General features: G+C 38.5%; 1 protein-coding gene across 1 annotated transcript in view; it reads right to left on the bottom strand.

The window, feature by feature from the left end:
• The window catches only part of p3h2 (prolyl 3-hydroxylase 2), a 48568-nt gene that overhangs the window by 7476 nt on the left and 21007 nt on the right, over positions 1-20085 (bottom strand). Inside the window, exons 2-4 of the mRNA XM_008408121.2 lie at positions 3951-4103; positions 3239-3428; positions 1010-1155 (exon numbers count right to left, since the gene is read on the bottom strand). Of these exons, the coding sequence (XP_008406343.1) occupies positions 1010-1155; positions 3239-3428; positions 3951-4103 (489 nt within the window). The remainder of the gene's footprint in view (positions 1-1009; positions 1156-3238; positions 3429-3950; positions 4104-20085) is intronic.

Here is a 20085-nt window from a genome sequence, read left to right as displayed (position 1 = left end):
TAGAGCTGAACACTGAGTGTACAGAGACAACCATGCAGGTAAGTTCAAATGAATCAATAGTTTCCTATAAAAAGAAATAGGCTAGTGCCATTTTTTCCACTTCGCACTGCACACAGATTCTTCATGAATACAAATCAAATATCAGACACCTTTTGGTCCATGTTTATGGTAGGTGTAAGCCTTCTTTACTCTGCTGTAAAGATGAAAGGTTAAGACATGACTTCTTCCTTTAGCTTTAGCTTTCTGTAGTTTGCAACTTAGTTAAAATTTGAAGATTTGAGCTGAAACAGAAACAATTTTTTTATGGAAACCTTTGCAGATAAGGCAAGCAGAACCACTGCTGAGTGATTTAAAACTTCYACTGCTGCTGAGTCGAATAAAACAGACTGAGGCTGCAKAGCAGGAAAATGTCTAAGATGATAAATAATAGTAGTTTTAACACAAATGATTGATTGTGAACTTCTTGACTGTTCGATTGCTCTTATTTCCGTTWAGGCAATTAAAAATGCTTAATTAGGACGCAACATTTTTGAAGAACAATACCTAAAATTTAAAACTATAGTTTCGGAAAATTAAAACCACTTATTCTAATAAACAATTGGATGGTTTAGTGTTTTCAACGTGAAAGTTTAAGTGCAATCATGCACAATCCAATAATCTCAAACTTCTCAAATTTTTTCAGGGGGRTTTCATAAACATCATTGCTAGCCGAAGTCTATCAGGACTACCAAATCTCAGAACAAACTTGTTAGACTSTTTATAGAAATTAAAATATCCAAAGAGACACACATCTGAAAATGTAACAAGCTCTCAGTTCCCAGCAAATTAACTTCATCTGCTTGTATCTGCATGCATGAACTGTGGGTGCAATAATTTTTCCTCTTTACATTCAAACAGTTGGCCGTCATGTCCAAGAACCTCAAAATCAAAGTGCATTAATCTAAAATGTAATCACTTCTGTCAACACATATCTTTACTTATACAAGACTGTCAGAAAAATGTCACAGACTACAAACATCCCACCTTTAAAATAGGCAAACTGAAGGTAGTCGTAGTGAAGGGGCAGGTAGTTCTCCATTGGGGAGAGGCGGCCTGGACGGGTAGCGAGGTCTCGGACGCACTCGTGCTCACAGTGCAAAACCTGAGTAAAATGATCTGCAATAAATGCAATCAAAAATTTAGTCTTTGGATTATGCTAAAAGAAATTTGGATTTGCAAACTTTTACAAATGTGAACGTCAACATTTGATGTTCATGCACCCTGTAGCAGTTAATCCAATAAGGTGGCAATAGAGTCTGAAATAAAATAGAGTTTGCGTCGGTGGGGACTGTARGACCTGATGTTAGGTCATCCTTTGCAGAATCAGGAGTTGGCAGGCTGCTTATCATTTCCTCATGTTGTATACTGAGAAGACAGCCAGYAGTGACAGCATGCATGTGTGAATGTGCTGTTAGCATGTATGTGCAGTGAGGTCACTCTGAAGCAGCTGCAGCACGATTTTCCTTTCCGACAGAAAGGCTGTGATGTTTAAATTTCTTCAGGAAACTCCAGAGGAGCAGAGGTCACACCAGAGCTGCAGCAGGATTCAGGTCAAATACAGAAATTTTAACCCGTACAGACGGAAGCGGTTCTGTTAAATCCTTCTCTTGTTTCATCCGAGTCACACAGCAGATTGATTTTCCACATCCACACATCATTATACATATAAACATTATGATCACAGAATCGACTGGTGCAGCGCTATGGAAAATAATCCGTTCATTTTAAGTAAAACAAAGCCTGGCCAAAATGAATTAGCTGTCTTTTAATGTTTACTCAATCCGACCACACATATGAGAGAGTCTGAAAACACTCACTCAGCAATTAGGCAGCGGCTACTGCACAAAAACCTGCCTCAGCTTCCAAAGAAAATGGCCTGACTTTTGTCAAACACACACGTCCCATTGACTGGGATGGACGGAGCAGGAAGCAAAAGTAAAAGTGAAAATGTAGCACAGCTAAAAAGAAACTTTACATTGTGAAAATATTTCCAAATGACAACAAGAGAAAAAAACAAAAACAAGTTGATAGAAAGACAGTAAAATTAAATGAAAAGATACAAGAGGACAAAAGTATTTGTATTAGTTTCTTTCATCCTTTAAGGTCTCGGGAGGTCAACATTGTCACGAAGTTCATTAACAAAGAATGAAAAAAACAAATCAGTCTCTACATGCATGAAGCTGGTAGAGACATATCCCAACAGCTGTCATTGCAAAGAAAAGTTTTTCTGCTCAGTATTGACTCAGGCAAGCTGCATACGGATGGAGTTTGCCATGCATGTAAAAAACTGAAAAAACTTGTCAATATCCTTCCAGTTCCCAGTTATTTTGCCATTTTATGCCAGCCTACCACATAAAATCCCAATCAAATACATGTCTGATTTTAGCAGCATTTTTTTATTCACAAAATATGAACTGAATACATTTTAAAAGCACCACACTGAATACATGCAATACGAAGRCTGGAGTTTTTTTGTTTTTATCTACATATTTTATTTTGAGCAGAGACACAAAACAGCACAGAATTGTTAGAAMTACGTGGGTATAGAAAATCATCTTCTACTGTGTCCATAAATGTATTTGTGTCGTCTTCCTGGACTGAGGACAAGTTGTCCGCATGGCCTGTCGAAGACGGTAAGAGTGCATATCTACCAAATCCCAGAGCTAGCTGTGCAGCAAAGCTAATCCAGCCAAACTAAGCAGAATATTTGCACAGAGTGAGTAATCTGGCCTTTCTTTGTAATGACCACTTGTATTATTCCTTAAAGACTATAAAATGAAATCATTTTGACAGCTGCAAATCTGGAACGTGTGGAAAACTATATAGTCTAATCTCTGTACTTCCAACTTTAGTACACTGTTTTWTAACATAGATTAACAAAAAGTTATAGACATTGGACCTATAACCACAAATTATTCAATTTATGTTTTCTTTTATCTGTAAAKACGACAAGACAAACCTTTTTATTGCCAAGAAGTCCAAATTGAAGCATGGACAAAGRGATTATTATTTATACTGTACATTCATATTGATAAATACATTTTGATCATACCTAAGATGAATGATGAAATCGTAAGAAGAATTATACACTGGCTTCATCCGTCGCTCGATGATAATATTTATGTTTGCACTGAAATTTAAACGTAGCACTGAAACCGAAACCAGGTAGATACATTTTCTGTGACTTTTTCTGCCTTACCCGACACAACTTCATGTAGGCTGTAGCGGTAGCGTACGTGGTCGTGACCCTCAAACTTCTGCGGCCCCTGGCACAGGGCCCGACACTCCACATCGGCTTTGTAGTATTCTACCAAGGCATCCTCGAAMAGWGTWACAGCTYCTTCGTAGTCGCCTTTGTCGTATAACTTTACTGCCGCTGTGAATGATTGCTGTGACAGAGAAGTCACAGGGAAGGAGAAAGAGAGAACAAGAGAGGATAAATCTTGAAGCATCTTTCTGTTTCTTTAAGTTATGCTTTAAAGAACGTACATTTTCTTGCGATAACGAAGTCTTAAGTAAAGCGCCAGCAGGATCTAATTTGTGCATAAAGACACCAAGCTTAAAGAAGAGTWTAATCTTTTTATCTGCACTTACATTTGTCAATTTTTACTTATGTGTTTAGTTTTCAAATATAACACACTGGGAAAAGTTGAAGGAGTCTTTTCCAAAGGATGGTACTGCTCAATTAAAAGCCACAAAAAAGAGAAAATGGCTGGAGCAGCAGGATAAGGAGTTAAAACCCTTTTGCATCCAAAGCTTCATCACTAAAGGTCTCAGTGAGTTTCCAGTGATTAAAACTCTAGGGGTCATTTCTATCAAGACCGTTTGTAGAACCACAGCAGCTGTACTTTCAAAATCAGATACTGCAGACACGAGGGAAGCCTCGACTATAAAGACTGTTTCTTTTTTACCTGATGAGGCCGGGCTTCCCGGTCCACAAAGTGGTTTTCTTCYACACCCTGCAGGTCTTTGTACTGTTCGAGGTGTTGGCCCATCTCCACATGTTCTGGATTGGCCTGAAAATAGGTATGAGCTGCTGCTGCCGCCTTTTCCGGCTGCTTCAACTGAAAAAGGAAAAACAGAACCAGAGAAAAAAGTATATGCCATTAAATCCTAAAATGCTTCAATTTGGGATGAATAGAACAAAATTCCCACAAACTAATTTAAGCTATGTTCAAGTAGGTCAAAAGGTTCAGAGAACATCGTTAAGAAAAGTCAGTTCATTTCCAGCACAGGAGATTGYGTTGTTTTCCTATTTCAGCCTCATTTTTACATATTTTACTAAGAACAGCAAAGCCTCTCAGAAAAAAGGGACAAAGTTGATTGATAAACCTGACAAAAAGGCTACAATTTCTCTGAAGAAACATCTGCTGAAAGAGGCAGACCGCTTGAYAAAAACTCAGGCCTTTCCCAAAAATAAAGTTATGGGGAGTTAGTTGGACACTCCTTCAAACAATGTCACATCTKAACAGAGAAAATCTGAGCGGATTTAGGAGGCCACACCGTTCCCATCCACATCCTGTTATGAAAAAACAGCCGTCATTATTATAGCCAATRCAATAAATGATTTTCTTCACAACATGAAGAATAGAAACTTGGCAGAGCTTACAGAGGAGGGGTATGGCTGAACACGCAGCCTCATAAATCTGCTCTACTTACTGAGAAATGCATCGAACATGAAGATCTAATTTATTCAAGTGGCTTGTGGAAAGTGCAAAAATAAAGATTAGCAGTTTTTTTTTTACATTTGAGATAAGTAGTAACAGTTTTACTCTGAAATGGAGTTTATTGAAGTTTTTAACCTTTGCATATGGAACCGTTGCCTGGTTACGTTTGTTTTTTCTAATTTTATCTGGTGCACTGGCTGGAGAAAACAGATGACTGTCCTGAAAACCAACCTTGAACTGACCTTGCATGTTGACAACATAACTTCTCAAAAATGTTTGGATAAATTAACTCAAAATTACCAAATCTATATTTAACCAAAAGTGAGTATTTGTATCGTTTGGTCAGGAAGTGGATAAAAGTTTTGTGTCTGGACATTTCATTACTTTGTTCTTGAGAGTACCTTAAAGCATTAGATGATAACATTAGAGTTACTTTTACTCAGGGCAAGTACATCATGTTTTATATGTTGAGACAACGTAGGACTTCCTTGTTTGGGAGAAATGGAAATGGTTGTAAAATGCTTCAGCAGTTGTAACCAAGAAATATATAAAACCACATAGTTTCACAAAGCTAGATGGCTGTAACTACCAGGACAAGCTATTATGGCACTGCTTACAAAATCAGACAGCAGTGAAAGGATGAGCAGCTCAGTGGACATTTTTATATCCTGTTTAACTATCACCACACATTTTATGTGAATCCCCACCCCCCAACAAACTGCATGTCCTCCAATACGTGGGTTGACTCGCAGAGCTCCAAATCCCCACTTAACAATGTTACATAAACACTGATGTGTAGGGCTTACTGGTTGAGTTAACATTAATGTCAGCAGTTCAGCTGTTAAAGCTCACTTCKCAGATTTTATGCGAGTTGCACGCTTTACTTCGATGCAGTAAAAGAGTCTTGTAACAATCCAGAARGAGCTCTAGAGAGCAGATGGTGCTTGTGATGTCGCGCTGCTTTGGGTTTATACACCCAAACTAGTCCTGGAATGTCAACATGAATCTTCCGTCGCTGGCAGTCAAAGAGCACATGTCACAACAACGAACACATAAGTCCCAAAATCTTTCTCATACCTCTGTTCCTCTACTGTCTGTTAAAACGTAAAACAATGCTATCATGTCTGGCTCTTATCAGAGGAGACAATAGTACTCAAGCCTGAACATGAACTGAAGCAAAACGAGCACCACACACTRAATTCAGGTCATACATTCAAAGGAATCACTTCACACCGAGAGATCTCCGTTGTGTGGTTTTCTTCATATAGTAATCATTGCTCACTAAACATTTAGTTCTTGGAAATAACTTTCTAATGTTTTGTTGTGATTGATAATGACTGATCTAGAGTGCTCAATCTATGAGCACACAGCAAAGGAAGACGATCTGGGGATTTCAAGGAAATAAAAGTCAAACGGTAAGAGGTGAAAAGCAGACAGAGCCTGTTTTCTGTTTAATGTTCCCTGCAGGGACATCCGCTGGCAATCGAGTAAACTCCTCACCTTGTGAGCGGCTCCAAACTACTATAAAGAAGATCACAGCGTTTCTCAACTTCCAGCGACAACAGAGAAGRTCAGTTTGGCCAAAATACATAACAGATTGCTCAACACTCCACCAGCCCTCATCCCCCCRGCATTTCTCTGCCCTGCACCCACTGATTTTTGGCTCTAAAGTCTAAAGAGATTTGTTATGAGAAAAATGTGTTGTTTTTTTCTCCCAATTCTCGCATGTATTCAGGATTATGGAAATGGGAAAGTAGAATACCTTTTTTTACAGATATCTTGAAGTGCACGCCCATAAGCTGTTGAAACAAAAGTGAAGTGATTTGTGTTTTCTACGGGGGATCCAGGCTTGATATGCAGCCCTAATGGAAAAAGCAGACAATCGTCTTCTCACAAACATCCCACCTCACTCAGAAGAATAATGCTGCAGTCTGACAATGTTGGCTCTGCCTCGAGCAGCGGTACAGAGAAAACCCAGCAGGACATGCTCGATTAGCCCTGAAAGGCCAAAGGCAGAGGCAGAGTCGAGTGCATTCCTGGCCGGATCACCTGCTTGGAGCCATTGGAAAGCACCCAACAATAGTGACCCAAAAACAGGGAAGAATGAGCACAACCAGAGCATCAAGAGGGATTGTACTGTGTTTTTTTTGTTTTTGTTTTTTGCTGTCTCACTTTTACAAGTTTTATACAGTATGTCACGACCAATCAGCACGCTAAAAAAGCCACCGGGTAAATGAGAAGATGTTTTTGTCCCCTTAGGAATAAAATATACAGATTTACTGAGAAATCAGCTCAGAAATCAGACCTGAGTCAGAAAAAAACACAGAGATGTAGAAGGCTACTTAAAAAAAACAAAAAACTGTATTTTCATTTCATCTTCTACATCATTTATTGAATAATGTAGAAGAGATACTGGTCACATTTAAGCAAATTTAAACTTGTGAGATGATCATCTGTGTTTGTCAGAGTTAAAAAAAATCAGGATTGATCAACTGTAATACGAGTGTAAATGTTTTAAACTCAGAATACATGTTTATCCATGGATCTGTGCAGAATGAAACCCCTGGATGTTAGACTGGCAAGCAATCAGGTTAAAAACAACCACAGGATGTAGCTGCAGAATGACCAGACTGGATACATCACCAAACAAACTGTTCTGCAGGAACAGGTTGAGTTGTGCAATAATTATACATACATGCATGTTTTTTTTTTATGTTTATCCTAAATTATCTGTCAGAGTAAGAACTGAAACTGCTGTTGCTCTCATGTTTCCAGACAGAAATTCATTGCTTTGTTGGCACAAAATATTTTAACTGCTGCTAATTTTAACTTTAATCTACAAGATTAAAATCATTACAGCCCTGCCATTCAAGGCAAATTTCCAAACACATTCAGTTAGTGTACATCTTGTTCCCYGAGACTATGTTTTCTCTCCTGCAACATTTCAAAGCAGCACCTGTAGAGTTGAATAAATGCCTCTCAGTCTGCGCCCTCACTTTGCCCGAGTYGCCCAGCTTTTGGACTGTTCTGCCAATTTGGRAAAAAAAAAATGCTTTTAATGTGGGCACGATATCGTGCCAAGCTAAACGCACATTAACATGCTCCACCAGGCCTCCTCCTTGATGAGCAGGTATGTAAACAGGCCTGGGCTGGCACCTTAGAAACGCCACTGATGTTGTGGCAAAAACAGTACTTATCCCAGAGCAAAAACAGATCTTAAAGTAAAAATAAAAGTGGCAACACAATATGAATAATTATCACACCAGGTGGAATAGTCAAGTAAAACTAAAACAGGGCTTTAATTATTTATGTAACAGAGGCACAAACCTAGAGTTCAGTTTGAAATGACTGATTCCTAATGGATTGCAGTACACAGACCAGATTAATGTCAAAAGTCAAATATTTTATTCTTTTTACTAAAAAATTATCATGTAACCATGGGTGGAAATGTTGCARTTCCAGACGTTACGTCTTCCCTTTTACTTTTTCTTGCAGTTTAGGTTCCCAATGTGGAACGTTCTCCATTTTCTATCTGCAAAGAAACTGAATAGACACGAAGATCATGTTACTGAAACACAAAACCTGCTGTTCTCAACAGCCAATAATCAAACAGTCAAAGTAAAAAGTAGGTTTTTTCTTATTGAACAAATATTGAAGCACCATGTTTTACAATTTCCTCTCTCGTGATTAGAAAGAACGTTTCTTTTAAAAAGCCTCAGACAACTCTGAGCAACCTCTCTGTGCAATAATTAACTTCACTCGGGTCACAGCTGTTTTCTGCAAAGAATTATSCCCAAAAAGTCTGTGTCTTTAGACTCTTCCTGTACATGTTTAAATAAAAGCAATATTTACTCCTCTGCAGGCAGAGCAGCTACATACAGTTTACTTTTACCCAGCTGAGATTTGAGTGCGATGTAGAGGCTGCACTGCGTTCTTTACTCTGTATTTATCCGTAAGCAAATAGGCAAACGTAAAAGCASCTTATTCAACAGAAGAAAGTCTGACCTCTTAGTCTATCGCATCATCTTGGTAAGGATTTTGACTTGCTTCAGCTTTCAAACTCAGCAGTTTGTCACTGCAGTCTGAACATCTGGATAAAATAATCARGATATAATTTAAATGCAACAGATGYAAGAGCGGGTCAAAGTTATTGTGGTGCTGGTTGAATTTAATTTGAGATGGTTCAGAATATTAAAATACTAGTTTATTAGGCTYTTCCATTATATATGCTGTTTTAAAATGACGGAAARGTAATGAAAATATAAATCTGCTATTTATTAAAAAAGGATAAGGATCAAAAAAGCTCACAGTGATTTGGGAAGACTCCATCTCTGCTGTTTTTACCGAGATAAATCCCAGASAAGCACAGATGCAGTGTCAAGTTTCTATTTGTCTTATGCAACATTTTTCTTATTTCAACAAGTCTCATTTAATGGAATAAAATGCTATATTAGTTTACCGGACAGGAAATATGCCAAACACAATAATAATTATTGATTATATTATTGCACTGAACTCAACACTGTTAAAATGGGATTTTTTTTTAATATACTTATGGTAGATGTATTGCTGAGTCATCCATGGAATCCATACCTGGCACTCAGAGTTCATGCTAGTTTGTGTAAGTGGCTGATTATCTTACCGTGAGGGAAGCCAGCCCACTCGCTTCCACTCTGAATCATCGCGAAAGGGCACAGACAGACCTTTGAGTGACGATCGGAGAAATTGAGAAATTCCTGGAAGTCTGGAGCCTCTGTGTGGGGCTCAGACATGATYGGTCCTCGGTTATAAGAAAATACGCCAGTCTCTTTCAAATTCAACAAGACAGGCAGTCTGACCAAGCTTTATAAATGCAGAAGAAAAGTTGCTTTGCTTCCAGCCCCGACAATTTCAGCCCATGTGGCTGTGAAAAGTTTGAGCACCTCTGCTCTTTAACTTTAAAATCTCAGCTGAGTAAACCAGACAGTGGTTTCCTTTTGAATTATACTGATTAGTCAAATACTGGCCTAACACACAATCTTGAGTGTAACACAATACAWTTTTCCAAGCCAATCAGGAAACCAGTCGACCAAACAAGGTGTACTTTAAATACGACATTAGGCTCATGCAATGGTAGGAAAACAGTGATGTCATGGGCTAAAGCAGCCGGTTTTCATATCCGTTCTCCCCGTCCTTTAGTTTTCTGTCCGTCACATCACCTCTTCTCTATTCCCCTGTCTGTTTTTGCTGACAGCTCTGCACACTGACCTCTTTCTCCTGTTCCTATAAGGTCGTTTCTGAGGAATTCCTGGGAATAAACCTCAGTAATGTTGCAAAAAAAAAAAGCCTCTTCATTAGGCACGTGAGGACACGGCTGGCATCCTAAAGGATGAGAGCACACTTAAAGGAAACGGCAGCCGAATAATAAAGTCTCTGTTCACAGCAGCAGATCGTCACTCTGTTTGAAAAACTTCTGGCTTTAATTAGGAGGTAAAATGAACAAACAAACTCGACCATAATAGCCTGAAAACCCAGACTGTGAATCAAACGYTCACGATCCAGAAGCTATTGCAACCAAAACACAGTTTGTCTTTATAATGACCTAAAGTAAATCAGCCAAGTTGAACTGCTGGGTTTACATCTGTGGCCATGTCTTCCCTGTGGTCGACATCATCTGGCTGTACAATGACTGCTCCTGCTATTTTCACCATATTGTCTCAGTTCCCAGTTAAGCTCCATGGAGCTGATGAGAGACTATACAAGCCTCTTCCMAAAGCTATTCTGAGACCATCAGACACCACAGAATAATCTGTAGTCAACAGTTTCAGTACACAGAGGGCCATCTTTGTCTGCAAACCTAAAAAAAAGCACAAGGTGTGTTTGATTTAAGCAGTGCAGACAGGGTGGAAAATCACTCATAATGTCTTCCTCCTGCCCTGACGCCCTCATGCCCTCTTCAAACACATTTCTCATGTTTCCTCCTGCCGAAAATACAGCAACACACTCACTCCTCTTTCCCTGGGACTTCTAAAAACAGACCTGTGTAACCACCCCCTTTTTTTTTTTCTTTTAAAGCTACGATCTTCTGATCTCCCACCACATCAGCCTCCATTCACATAAAGGTGCCTTTTTCTCAACTGCGGAAAAATCTGAAGTGCTCCGAGAAATTAGGAAAACAGCAGTGTTTTGTCTCCATCACTTTCCTCTTTGGTTGAGGTTGGGGAGTGTCGGTGTGTACCAAAGGTGTACATAGAGTGGAACTGGAGCCCATGCAGGGGATACCACGTATACTGGCAGCAAGGTTTTTTTTTTCTTKCCTGGATTAAACAGGAACATATGGGAAATATATTCTCCCACCAGGAAACGGTTAGAAACTCTCACATGTGGCAATAAAAAGTCAGGTGGGTCTATTTGCTCATTAACACGGTTACTTTGCAAAACTGGGATGTTCTGCTGGGTTTGCACCACATGAACAAGCTCTCTGAAGTGTAGATTTCTTGAAAACAGTTTTGGTGTTGTGGCTTTTAGGCACTGATATTGTGAGATTAGACACAATGATGTAAAAAACCACTCCACAAAGCTTTTACTGCTATAAACCCAAAAAGTGTATGTTTTTTTTCACATTTCTCACTTTAACACTTTATCATTGTCATAACTAAACAAGTACATGATTTATACCAAAGTAAATAATGGGAAATATAACATGAGCATTTATTGCATTTATTTGTCTAGAAATGCTTCAGCAATTCAAAAATCTAAATTTTGCTGGCGAGGCTGGCATTGCCACCAATTAGTTTGGCTCTCATAAGAACATTTCTGAATCAAAGCTGTGAGTTTATGAGAATGCTGAATATTTAAACAGTATGAAGAAATATTAATAAAAAMATATCTGGAGAATATCTCACACCTTGGTCAATTCCCTTCATTTGGACCTTTTCCAACTGGTTGCCTGTTTATTTCATGTAGCTATCAGTTTCAGACAAAACGTTTGGATCAAAAGCACCRCTGTCAGGAACTATACTCAACTATCTCTATTTTCAAAATTACCGCCACAGTAAAATGAGCAATTATTGTAAACACCTACTACCACCCCTAGCAAAGGCAAGTAAAAAAAAAMAACTGAAAGCTCAAAATGCATYCACGTCACTGCAGTAGAATGAGTTAAAATAGATTTTACTGCAGCTTTTTAATAGTAAGCAGTGAAGAATGTTTTACCTCCCTTTCCATCCATCTCACTGCATGTGGTTTCAAGTTAAGTCCCAATCCAACCTTATTTGTCTAAGCACAAGCTGTTTAAAGCTACTTAATAATATCTCTGCCTGGAAAATAACGGTTTTATAACTGCACCATGGAGATTTCATGTTTTTTTTGTTTTTTGTTTTTTTGTATCTTACCCAAATTAAAAAGTGGCCTTTGCATCACATCATAAGGTACTTTTGACAAAATGCCCTGTATAGCTTTTCACTCATTGCTTAATTTTTTATTTTTATTTTTTACCCTGGCAGTCATGTGTGTGTATTTCCACTCATGGGTCCAAAATTGACATGTTTACAATAATTACATCCTCCTGTTGCTGCTTCAGTGGCAGCAATTTGGGGATAAATATCTCTGCCAACCACAAAAGTAGACAGAAGAATGTGATTAGAAGTAATAAAATTAGACCAATAAAGTTATTTAATTGCTCACAAGCAAAAATAACATATTTAATTTTTAAAAAACCTACACTTTAGCACTATTTTCTCCCTGTAAGAAAAATGCTAAAAAGCTCCAGAAAGCTGCATTGGTTCAAATAAATGGAAACAGACCTTTAGTTATACTCAGGAGACTCAAATTAGCTTAAAAAGGAAAATATAAAAATACTTCAGGCACATCTATTTTCTAGGAACTGCAATAAAAGCTGAATTTATTTCAAAGCTTTTTTACAGATCTTTACAAGGTGTGACAACAGATGTGGAGGTTACTGTAATCGTGGTGAAGATAAACAAGTTAGACATGAAACTAATTAAAATCTGGTGCCGATGTGTTCAAATGAATCTTATTGCAACAGCAAACATATGCAGAAACATTCAACAGAGACATAAACTTTCCCTATGTGAGCATAAGCCAGATGTCGATGGGTGTWKATGTGTCTTTTGCTCATTGGTTCATGGACCTAAAGTGSYGTCAAGAGTCGTTGCAAAATCACACAATGAAGGGAGCAAAAAAAGCACATAAATCCAAAGTCACCACCCCTTCCAGAGCACAACAGCCACGTTAGGAAACACTGAAGCATTTTAACACTCATGAGAAATCAGTTAAATTATGACCTACTCTCCAGAAGGAAACTGTGTCGACTTTTCAAAATTTTTTTGTACCRTTAAAATAGGAAAAACTTTCTATTCCAAAGAAAAATTACAAGAAGCAGCACAGYTTAAGGATCCGTGCCATCAGCCCTTCCAGTCAGACGTAGGGGTCAAAGGTGAGCTTCTCACATAAGTGTGGACACACYCAGCTTTCCCACTTTGCCTCTAAAGCTGCCAGTCTTGGAAAAATAAGAAAAGATGAGCATGATGTGGAGTTTAAGTGCTAAATCCTAAGCAAACCCATCTAAAACAAGATTTACGGAGGAGGAAACGGAGCATGTGTGAATGAGGCGACTTTTATCCAGGTGGTAACTCTGTGTTGTGAGGAAACTAAAGGAAATGAAAATGTGTTTTGCTCATTSTGAAAACAATTGTGAGTTCCAGCAATGAGTGATTTTATGRAAATAGCACATTCATAGTTAGATAAAGGTCAACACAGTGTGTGAGTGACTTAAATAGATCTCAACATCAATGACGGATGTGGAAAAAGCGTTTTGTCTTTTACATCACACACATTTGTTCACAAATTTCTGTCATAGACAAGCTTGTCARCTGAAGTTCCCAGTGGAAAATATTTATCTGCATTGGTGATCACAGAGTTGGCAAACATACGAGATGTCATCCTGCACAATATTTATGTTCTGAGTTTCAACATAATTTTCCACTTATTAGAAAGGGATAAAAAAGAGACCTGAAGAAGTATTTTCCTGCTAAAACTTAGGGTTCATCCTGATTGTACAATGAGAAACTAGACCCCGCTCCCTCAGAGAGMTAAATTAACTCAATCAAAACAGGAGTCCTTGAAGAATGAAGAGTTTTAAATGCTTCAGACAGCTACATTCAAAAAGTTCAAGTAAAGGCAGGGGAAAAAAAACAAGATGGAGGCTGCTATGTGTTTCCTGTCAGCTCTTTCTAAGCTACAGGTGTTGGGAAAGTTGAGTTTAAACACCCAAATCAACAGTGAACTGACAGAAACAAACAAAGAAACCAGCAGCACATCATATGTGTAACCCATCGAAATCTCTCCGACACATGACGTGTCCTGCTGTAAGCCTTCAAAAGGAACCCTCCTTTTCTGTGTTTTATAGCTTGAAGGAATATTTTCACTTTTCACAGCTACACAGTTTGAGCCCACCACTGGAGAGAACGCAACGAGATCTGTGACATGTTCCCGTTTGGGGTCCAAAAGTTCACGTTTAAAAAGGGAGGAAAAGGTTCATAGTGCAAGAAGAGGAAAGTGCCTGGTTTTCAGAGGGAGACAGACATAAAATTCTGGCTCAGAAAATATACAAAGGGTGACTGTTGTTTGGGTGAGAGATAACCTAGATAAAACCTTTGATTTGGTGCCTGTTTTTCCTTGTCAGACCCTTCCTTCTACAAATTAAGGAAAGCTGTTGCTTATTTTCTTGCTTGTTTKATCAAAGTCATGATCCTTATTTTACTTCCTTTTTTAAAAACAAGGATCAAAGTTTATTTAGTCACATTAAYCAAATAGCATGRAGATTAAATAAACCCAACCAGGCTGCTGAGGATAGATCTGAATTTATATCAAAGCGTTCAGAAGTTTGACGTAAATCTTTGGAGTTGGTTTTGCTTACCAGAAATTCTTAGCATATTTGGAAACCAAAYAGACGACTCTGAAATGCTTAAGGGTCAAAATGTACGGAGACATGCATCGCCACATCCACAAACGCTCTCACGCTTTTACATTTACCCAACGGGGGATTTAAGCAAAGAGYACATCCATATGACAACAGCAATATTTCAGATTTATGGGCGAGCACGTTGTAAAACTCTTACAAACTCTCAGCACATAATGAGACGACACCAGAGGAATATAAATCCTCTGAGGAAGTCCTGGGAGAAAAGCTTTCGGATATATATATCTTTTTTACCTCTTGCCTCCCAAGTGTCGGTTCGAATATCCAGCCCTGCGKCTTTCTGCAGAGGGTCCAAATACGCCGACAGATTTCATCGGACTTATTTTACACATGTTTGATGATTAGAGTGTGACCTCGCACGCGCAGAAAATGCAAATGTGTCAAAGACTTTGACAGGAAACTATTTGTGAACTGGTTGGCTGATTTACAGTAAATCTTGAGTTTTACTGTGAAAGGACTAATCAGAAACAGATTTTATATTTGAAGAAGTGATGACATGTTTTTAAAAATTAATTAGCATCAATGTCACCTTTTGCCAACTTGTCAGAGCCTGACAAACACAAATTATGCTCTAAAGATGACATTTATATCTAATAGGCTTCTTTAAGACAACAGTTACATTTCATGGCGTGATTACATCGACAGCCACAGCCTTCATTTGCATCATCATTTTGGGGTTTTGCAAACATCATCAATTAGAGTTTATCACTATTCCAATTCGTCACAATCTTTATCATTGTAACTTTCTTTTCCCACGATAACAATAAACAGAGCAACGATTGCCTGTCCAAAACACAATGTGTTACTGTTCCCATTTAACTGAAAGTAATTAAAAACACACCCACAGAGGAATGGGGGTAATTCTCTCTCAAAGTCTTTAAAGTAATCCGTCTTTCCTCGCCTTGTAAACATGGGACACGCTCCGGATGCCGTTACATAGCACAAGCCCAGTGTTCCTGACGCACAGCATGCTGACTGCAACTTCAGACCAAGCAGGTTTTAAAGCACCAAAAGCCCCAAAGTCAGGTGATGCTGTCTGATTTTCTCAGATGCTAATCCGTTCAGGAATAATGTGTCTGTTTATTTGTGCCCAAACGATCTACGAGGCGTACAGCAGATGTTTCCATCCCGGCGTTTACCCCATCCTTTGATGGAGCTAGACCCAAGWGGCCGTACCAAGCTAKTGTCWGAGGTCATATGGGAGCCATGTTGATGACTCAGCAGACAGATGCTGCTAGAATGAGCTTTCCTCACATTCTCAAGATCGACGGAGGAGCTTAGGTGTGAAAATAAATGTGCAAAAGTCAACTTTTGTGTCTAATCACAAAATAGAGTCAGTAATTTAAACATGAAAAATTAGGCAGATACTAAAAATGGTAAAAATGAYAGGAATAAATCCATATCCRAAATAATTTTGCAACTTCAGAATTGAATGCAGTTAGAAAAAGGTGCTTAATTAATAATGATAATAAAATAATAAAAATAGAAATTTAGTGACACATCAGAAGTAGTTTAATAAAATTCTCTTTAATCAAAATCATCATTTTATTTTCTGYTGCAGTGCAATGATACGTTTATCCAGTTATTCTTTTTTGGTTTTTCTTTTGTCACATTAAAGTAACAAACGTTACTGTAGACTATATTATTCAGATTGTATATAATAAACTACCAGGGAAGTGGAAGTTTATTGACTACATAAATAATTTAAAAAGGTGTGGCATACAATTACATTTCGCCCCAAATACTCTAATACCCCTAAAATGACCTAAGAATAAATAGGGTCCACTTAYATTTAATGTAATCTCAGATTTTAAATATAAATGTTATGCAATGACCATATAATGGTTTAAATAATCATGACAGCAGRCTTGGTAAATGTCTGGCAGACACTGACACCCTCCACAGGAGGGCAAGCCACAAATGGCCATTGCTAAAGAAGCTGGATGTTCAAAGAAACTGTATCCAAGCATATTCAAATAAAGTTGAGTGGAAGAAAGAAGTGCACAAGTAACAAAATCCATTCAAGAGTAGACTGAGGCTGGAGTCAACTTAGTATGAGCCACTATGCATAAGTGAGTCCTTCAATGTCACACTTTTTATTTGTGGTAGTAAATAAATATTACAGTTATGTATTATGTTGGTCCATTAAAGTTAACAACAAAATGCCTCATCAAACAGTCCAACAAAAAAAGACTGTCAGGCTACCTGGTCTCTCTAAACTGTCCTTAGATGCGAGTACATGGYTGTCCTGTGTCTCTGTGTTGTCCTGTGATGGACTGGTGGACATCGTGTCCAAGGACTGGCCGCTCTCTTGGTCAATGACTGCAGCATCCTTCCTGCCATCCTTCTAGGTTTGCAGAGTTTAGACAATGGATGGATGGAAACTTTCTCCCAAGCTTAGTTGTTTATCTTACTCAAATTGTTAATCTCTTGTCGTCGTCAGTCTTTGAACAGCTCAAATGCCAAGTAAATATTAAATCTCCATCAGCTTGCAATGTTACTCGTTTCCATTTTGAAGATAAAATCGTTGTTGAGGTTCCATGTTGGAAACTCAACAAAGTCGAGTCATTTTCCTTCAGYCTTGTAGCTTTGGTATGTTGAGAACTTGGATGTTTAAGGTAGGATGACAGTCCAGTAATGTGCAAGGCAAGAGCTGGAACACTGTTGGCAGTGTGAACCATGAGTTAAAAGGAAATGGTGAYAGTTATATCCCATAATATAGCTCCTWAGCAGAAATGTAACTTGTTTTGCTGGGGTTCCTCCATGCACTCATTTTGAGGTGGYTGGCTCTTCTATGCAGCGTCAAGCTGCCAAGGAATACATCATTTTAATGTTAAACTTACCAAGAGGAAATATTTCAAACAGTAACAAAAAACCCACTCTAAAATCACTGCTCATATTTTACAACCATAAATCTAAAGCTGGCATAAATAAAATCCATGTTTCTCCTTTTGATTCCTGAAATATGGTTCTTATTATGACTTCTTTCCCTAAATACAAAAATCTGCTTCTACTTTTCTTCTGCSCTCCCTTGTTTTTTGGTTGGAGGACAACCTCCGCATGCCCTCAGTTCTGAAGGTACCAAACCCCGGACGATGGGGGCGCTCACTAATGGAAACCATCTCTGCTAACGTCTGATTCAGTTTTTCTTCTCCATTRACAAAAACACTAAAAATCAGTGTCTCAGTGACTGAAGGATTTAAAGAGCTTAATCAGTCATAAGCTACAGAAATCAAGTCTAATCTTGTGTTCTGACCTTTATGATAGACGTAAAAATCCCAGGATATTACTTACCTGTGTTTTATTTCCTGTTAAAACAGAAACCAATGTGGTCACACACTGAGTGGCTCTAAGGTAGAACATTGTGTGGAAACAATCTAAAAGATCCACTTGGCATACTGGACTGACAATACTGCACAGAGTTAAAATGCACAACAACAAAACGTCGAACGAGAAAAACTAAATCCAAAAACAATAGACTGTAAACCCTCAATATAAAAACAAAAATACTTCATCTATTTGAGTCTCACTTTTTAACAAAATGCAAGTAGCTTAGCAGAATGAGAATCTTCTGCTTTTAATTTGYTTTTAGGACTGAGTGACTGACAGCAGCTCATGCCTCAGCAGCAGCCACCCTGAAACGCTTAGAGAGATAACCATCAGCCCTCCTCGGTTCCAGTGGCAGCACAGCCTACCAGCAGAAGGGTTTCCCAGCGGTCACACTGACTCAGGCCTTAAAATCAACACTGTGTCTACAATGCCATCACACCATGGCCTCTCCTTGTAAAGAGCACTGCAGGAAACACAAGCCTGCGCTGAGATCGGCTGGTCAAAGAGATGCATGTCGGCGCGGGGAGGTCGTATTTGTTGACTTACGACTTTCTAACATGTCCCACCTGCATTGGCCTAATAAAYGTATAGATGTTTAGGCATCTGTGCAAGCAGAAATGGGTGTGTGCGTCCAGTAGTTCATTCAGCCGTGCTAACCCGCCAGCTGGATTTCAAAATTGTAATGACACACCTTTCGAAAAGAGYACAAAATCCCAGAAAGCAACACCACATTCCCAACAAAATCTCTAACTGATCTGAAACAGTTGGCTTCTAAAAGTCCAAGCAATGAATTCTACTTAGAAACCTATTTCCAGAATTGTTATTTTGGCAGGAAACGACACCAGCAGCCACATAAAACAGCTAATATAGTTACTCATGGGCCTAAAAGGACACTACAATTAAAAGGAGTATTTTGAGACACTATTTGGATGGCTGCAACCTGAAAATCCATGAATTGAAGGTTGAAATGTKTGTATTTCAGGTCTGGATACTGAGAAGAAGTGGTTTGGCACTCAGGAGGAGCGGAATAATAYATCCACTCATTATAAAAATGTTGTTGCTGCTCTCTTAATAAAACCTCARGCCCAAAATTACACCCCAACATCAAATACAAATTTAAAATAAACATTATTGTATTAGGAGGGAATAAAAAGATATAAAAACAGGAGTTTTGTTGAATTAACTGGTTTATATTGTTTTAATTATTTCATTAAATTGTGCATTTTGGGTTTGCGGGTTGTTCATGGGCTATCATTAGACTAACTAAATTTGTTCATTTTATGTTTTTGAAGCCAGAAGACACTTCATAAACTTAGTATCATGCTTTGACTATTGAAAGATTTCGGCTGCTTTAGCTGCTTTCTGCGCAAACCAAAAACCTTCTGAGTTCAGTTCACAGAGACGGTCACGACAAAGACGAATAGCAGCAGMMGATACAGACTCATCTTAAATACCAATATAATTGTAAATGTTGAAAAACAGATTGTAAGGAGGAGGGGGGTATATGAACATACATTAGATTAACAAAATAATATGTGTGCCACTAGATGGATAAAATAATTGGTCACTTTCAGTCTTGACACAGATCACAATGACTTTAGAAACTTTAATCTGATGTAACAAAGAAAGCAGCTGATTCCCTTTTCATGTAGACAGAAAATTAAATGTCTATCCTGAGAATGAGTGGAAATCTSAGTGATCACATATAKTTTGGATGTGACTCCATAGCAGAGTCGWTACAAGATGTATTTCTGGAGAGACGAAGTAATTAAAATGTGATGTGCTCACCACCAGGGAGGTCAAAGTTCACTCCACCCACCTGCTTTAACAAAAGGCCAGGGGGCACAGCTGACCCACATTTCCACCAGACTCCTTCTCTTTACCTCCCAGCTCACATTAACATTAATTACTCCCTGAAGGAAGCTTTCATGACTTGAACAATCTGTTGTCAGGGTGTTTAATTAGACAGAGGTAAGGTTGCAGCTACAGGGCAAAGAGAGATTCACGCTCAACAAAGAGCTGACCTTCACAGAGGAGCGTTGGTCACTGTTACGATGCTACCACAGC

The sequence above is a fragment of the Poecilia reticulata genome, linkage group LG4 (assembly GCF_000633615.1).
Source record: "Poecilia reticulata strain Guanapo linkage group LG4, Guppy_female_1.0+MT, whole genome shotgun sequence".
Lineage (NCBI taxonomy): Eukaryota > Metazoa > Chordata > Actinopteri > Cyprinodontiformes > Poeciliidae > Poecilia > Poecilia reticulata.
This window is presented reverse-complemented; position numbering and strand designations above follow the sequence as displayed.